At 44.4% G+C, this 5,676-nt stretch overlaps 1 protein-coding gene across 2 annotated transcripts in view; it reads left to right on the top strand.

The window, feature by feature from the left end:
* Window positions 1–5,670, top strand: part of AP1G1 (adaptor related protein complex 1 subunit gamma 1) — a 36,144-nt gene extending 30,474 nt beyond the window's left edge. For both annotated transcript variants that reach the window (XM_009638894.2, XM_009638908.2), the window contains 2 exons: window positions 331–429; window positions 2,830–5,670. In XM_009638894.2, the coding sequence (XP_009637189.1) occupies window positions 331–429; window positions 2,830–2,931 (201 nt within the window). In that variant the 3' untranslated portion in view covers window positions 2,932–5,670. The remainder of the gene's footprint in view (window positions 1–330; window positions 430–2,829) is intronic.
* Window positions 5,671–5,676: the final 6 nt, after the last annotated feature.

The raw sequence follows: 5,676 nt of genomic DNA, 5'->3' as shown, positions 1-5,676 counted from the left end.
GTGCTGAGTAGTCTTGACTGATCCTCTGCATGTGACACTTGAAACAGTGCATCGCTGCTGATTTGATGCACTACAGTGAGCCCTCATCCCCTGGCATTTGTGCTACCTGCGTCTGACTTGTGTAGAAAGCAGGTGGGACAGTGAATATTTTGTTCTTTACAGATAGGGAACTGAAGAACTGATTATTTGACTTTATAGTGGCTGTACATATACTGTCAGGGCCAGGAACTGAACTCTTTAATTTTCCTTGCTTTCTCGCAGTGCAAACAAATCACTTTATGTTCTTACTTGATTAAGCATCAAATTGTTTTCTCTTTGCCCTTCCTTCAGACATTCCAGCTGCAGCTCCTGTCTCCCAGCAGCAGTGTCATCCCTGCATTTAACTCGGGGACCATCACACAGGTCATTAAAGTCCTGAATCCACAGAAGGTGAGTGACTCTGAGAACAGTTACTAAAGGTATTCTTCGAATCATGCATTTAGTGGCAGTTGGTTAGGGACGCGTCTCTGATGAGTGACGGTAGTGAATGATGTTTTTAATGACAGTCATTTTGGTTAGAGTTATAGAAAAGACAGGCCCTACGCACAGGTTTGGCCTTCTCTTTTGTTATACTGCTAAAACAGATTCACAGCTTGCTATCTTCTTGAATTCATTAATGTTTCTTGCAATCAGAATGGTTATTAAACAAGTTTTTAGATGGCCTTACTAGAGGAGCTCAATCTGATGTTTGTATGTGTTGAAAAAGTGATATCTGAAAGGCAAGCATCTTGCCATATAAATATATTTAACATTCATTCTTGCTATCTGCAGCAGCATTACTTGAAATGTTTGTTACACAAAAAATAGCTTGATCCATAATCTTAACAGAATTGTCTTTTTTCTCAAGTGGTGTCATTTTTTTTTTAATGTGATGAGTGTAGTTTTAAACAGTTGATGGCAAGAATCTTTAGGTGTGATTTAATCATAATTCCATTTGGTTTACAGCCTTCAGGCTGTAAAAGACAGGCTTCAAGACTGGGATACAAGAGATTTGAGGGGAGGGAGAGGTGTGGCCCATAAGTCTTCCTTAAGAGGCTTTAGAAGTATTCAGATGGCATCAGAAAGAAAAATAAAATTGAGATCACATATTTCTTCCTTTGTGGAACCACCCTTAAGATCTTACACATCTTTAAGAACTTAGAACATCCTAAGTTTTTCACAGGCTAACACTTAGGTACTGCTCTAGATGTTAAGTGCTGCTGCTAGACTGATGTGCAGATTAGAAAAATTCTCAAATCCCAGACCAAGATTTCACTGAAATGGCTGTCTCCTAGTGCACAGTTTTTGCGGTTTCCATGCATCTCCCCTTATCTCCATGTAGTGGGCTCCCCTCTGCCTATATTAAGGCAGAAGGCTTAATTATTCTCTTTGTCTTATATACATCTGATATGAATTTCTCTGTGGTATTGTAGAGCACTTTCAAAGATCACCTTGAAAGTTACTTTCTGAACTTGGGAGGGTTTAGGAGCTTTCCTGTAAGGTGCCAGAAGTTGCAACATACATACCTCAGATGGGCCCCACACCTATATAGTGGGATGCTTTCTTGTTGGAACACCAGAACTCCTGTGAACACTTCAGAATACAGAGGGTAAAAAGTAGTATTTTACTACCCTCTTCTCTTGCCCACTGTTTTCTAACTCTTCCACCTCAGGCATTTGTGCATCTCTTACTGTCCTTAAGATTGCTACTGCCTGGAAGTACAGCTTTGCAAGAACCCTGTCCATGAGATAGTGTAGTTACCTGGAGTACTCCGAGGGAGGAACCTCGGAACAGCCTTGCTATTTAGGAGGTACCGGCTTGTCTTGTCAGTGTTGTAAAAAAGTCTGTTCACCTGGACATGGACCGTCATTATGCTGGATTGAAACTGATGGCCAGTTTCCCAAAAGAACACCAAATATAGCAAAACCCGCCACGGATTACGTTAATCTATTGGTGATAAAGCGTACTTTCTTTATCCTGAGGCTGGTTGGAGCAGTTGTCTCCTTTCCTCCCTCTGCTCTGCTTTTTGCATATTTCCCTGTCGGTATGGGCAAAAGAGCCAGAAACAGCCACTTTTTCCTTTTCCTTTTTGGGGTTTTTGGGAAACAAGTTTTTTTGAGAGTGAGGAGAATAGGGAACCTGGCTGGAGCACACTGTGCTCTAGCTATGAGTAAGGGCCACCTAGTATCTGGATGACAGCCAAATGACAGAACGTAAAACAGCATCTGAGCTATTCAATCATTTACTCACTGCGGTGGAAATGTTCTTGGAGACTCTGTTTCCAGTCTTTCTTAGGCTGTTTCCTTCATATGGCTACTGAGCTATGCAGTGCTTAAAGTTCCCAGACCGCTGCGTTGAGTGAACAGCTAGGATGGCAAATGACACCTCTCCCTGTGAGCCAAAGTGCAGAGCAGCAGAGTCCAGATCTGCCTCCTGCTTTCTTCCATTGTTAACTGGGATTTTAAGGCAGTTATTTTTGTATTTAAGGACTTCAGTGCTTGTGAGAGCAGGGCCAGTGCAGAGAGAGATGTGGGTAGAAGCTGTGCTATAGCTTTTCTGAGAGCTTTTACCTGATCTGAGAACTACAGTGACAAATCAACATCCTACCAGATTAAATATTTATTTGCAGTGTGATAGCTTACCCTGCACATCCTTCCAGCAAGCTCTTGTGGTGAGGAAAGGTCTGTGTTTTCTATTAATGGGATAAGGGAGGGGAGCTGGACATGGGGGGATTCACTGACCTTTATCGAAGACCTGAATTTGTTTTGTGTTTGTTTTGTTTTTGTTTTTTTTCCCCGTTTTCTTTTGTAGCAACAACTACGTATGCGGATCAAGTTGACATATAATCACAAGGGCTCAGCAATGCAGGATCTAGCAGAAGTCAACAACTTCCCCCCTCAGTCTTGGCAGTGAGGCTCTGGCACCATTCTTATTCTCACCCCACCCAATCAAAAGAACTCTGGGAAGAAGGTTGTGATCCTTGGCAATCCCCCAAACTGCACCATGGGCATGGGGAACAGATGAGACCTGCTGATGAGGAGGAATTTTCCTGAAGTGATTGCTGACTTTGAAGCATATCTGTTAAGACTAATCTCCTCTCCTCCGCTGATGAGGCTGGCGGCTTGTGGAGGCTACTGTGCACTCCCTCACACATGCATTCACAGCCAGAAGCAACATTCCCTTCCCTCCTCCCCTCCCCCTTGCCCTCCCTGCAAAGAAACACAGCCTGGTTGGAAGAGAAGTCTGGAATTTCTAGCAGGGAAACTTCTCTCTGCAGCAAGTGAGCAGCTTCCCCTTCTTTCTGCTGTCTCTTTCCCCTGGGGTGGGCAAGGCGTGTTGTCATTCATTACTAGCTGGATTCCTTCAGGCACTTTCATATGGGGCTCAGACTGGGGACTTGTGGAATGTCAGGCTGCCCTGCCTCTTTCTTCTTGTATCCCCTACGTCTGAAGGGGCTGGAGGCTTCTTATGGCCTATTCAGTGCATTATTGTATACACCCACCTCTTAGTTATGTGATACATGCCAAGAGCAAGCTAGGTCTTGGGAGTTCGTCTGCAAACCTGGGACAGTGCAGGAAAAGAGGTGCTGGTGAGAGCTAATAAAATTGCTTTGGTGCTGTACTTGGAAATGAAGACCTTACACTTGAATTTTCTTTCTTTCCATCAATAGCCACAGCCATGCCGATTCACAGGCAGTCTTCTGTACCTTCCCCAGAAAGTGTGGTGATGTATGAGAGATGTAGAGATCCAAGGAGCAGCTGGTTTTCTACCACAGACGGTTTCAAAGCCTTTTAACCCATTAGTTGTGGCTTATGGGTAGAAAAGACATATTTAATTTTGTAGATCAGTCTTTGAGGGTTCTGTTCCTACTGGGAGACTCATCAGAGACTATGCTGCAAAGTAGCTCTTCACAGTTATTCCAGACCTCCTCCCCAGTTTAATTTCCAGAGCCTACATTAGACCCCCTGGATTCTATTTGAGTTACTTCTGACTGGGATATTTGTGTTGTATCTGTAATATTGGCACTGAAATAAAGACCATGCAGTTTAAAGACACCTCTTCCCATTTTGTTACTTAATTGATCCTTGTAGTTTGCTTCTTGCTCCCCTGTCAGAGGAATGTGCTAGTTCAAGTTCAGACTGAAAGCGACTAAGCCATTTTTTGAATGGAAGCCAGTCATTTTGAGTATTTGGATCCAAAGACGTGAGGTCCGCTACCTGTGTAAGCTTACAGAAGCTGTGTTCGGGTGTGCTTCCTAGTGTGAACTGTTGTTGAGGTAGAGTTCTGTGAATTCTCACGGAGGCGATGCATAGGACATAAAGCACCAGTGTGACAAAACTATTCAGGTGTTCAGCGCTCTTCAGCGAGGAAGAGGGGAGGATGTATCTTAGATCTTCACCCGTGAGCGTGCTGGTAAGCTGAAGGTACTCCAGCTTCCAACCCAGAGCTTTCTCAAAAGAAACGGGTGGCACATCTGCTTTATTTCTGTAGGGCTTTCTGGACAGCAATCATTCAGTGCTCCGATGGCAAGCTTAGATACAGCTTTTTGCATCTGCAAAAGTGCTTACGCTAGGCTCCAGTCCTTGCCAAAACACTGCAAGAGTGGTGCACAGTGTACTTAGGGAAAATTTAAGACCTATTTTGCCCTTGAATCGGTTGTTCAGTCTGCTTTGGGTTTATCTGCATTAAGTAATAGAATGTAGGACTGTCACTGACTTAAGTGCTGGTCTCTGTAGTGGAAGAAGTTTAGCTTCTTTTGGAGGGCATTTTTGCTGCCTTATTGATTAAACAGGTTTGGGCCTTTGGATTAGCAAAGAGCTTTATTACTGTACTGGAACTGGCATCAGCATGGGGTTATAAAATCTAGAAGAATGACGTATGATTTCCTTAAAAGTAATTCTGGGTTGTGGCGGCCATGCCTTGGCTACCAGTGGTGAGGCAGATACTGCGCTTCGACTGGAAGTATCGTGAAGCAGGCAGTCTTGCAGAAAATGGCTGAGTCAAAGTCCATTTGTAGGTGCTGAGTATTTACCTTTGTTGTTTCCACTGCAGTTGTGAGCGTTCACCACCCTGCCATCTCAAACTCTGTAGTGTTGAAGGCTGAGCACGTTCAATCCAGACTCCAGTGAGCTCTGAGGGTGTCCCAGATACGAAGCTAATGGAAAGTCTTTGCTTTGGTTCCTGAACGTCCCACAAGGTCTCCCATTCTCCTCACAGAATTGTACATGGTCACTTGTACTGAAAGCTGGCACGCCTCCATCTCCGTTTGTTTTTGCCGAGGAAGAGCACTGGTGCAGGAGATGAGATGGGGAGACAGAATTAAATGGTCGCTTACCTGGCCAGTTTGTTGCAGCATAGTGGGGAACAGCTTATCTTGTCCCTCTTGTTGCGCTTGTTTTCTGTCCCCTAGAGCAGCTGGGTTTTATTGTTGGTCTCCATCTGGTAAGCTTGTAGGGTAAGCTTGGCTCCTTCAGCCACCCGTGCGCAGGTTGTGTGTTCTGGGAATTAGTCACGTTGTCCTGTATTTCTGAGTCAAGATGAAGGAGGTGATGCACGTACCGGAAATGCATTTTGCTTGAAGCCATCCCTTGGGCTTGAAGCCATCCCTTGGCTGTGGAGTACTCCTTTGTAGCAGCCGAGCATTCCTGTTGTCCTTAG

This window comes from Egretta garzetta, unplaced genomic scaffold (genome assembly GCF_000687185.1).
Source record: "Egretta garzetta isolate BGI_Z169 unplaced genomic scaffold, ASM68718v1 scaffold590, whole genome shotgun sequence".
NCBI lineage: Eukaryota > Metazoa > Chordata > Aves > Pelecaniformes > Ardeidae > Egretta > Egretta garzetta.
This window is presented reverse-complemented; position numbering and strand designations above follow the sequence as displayed.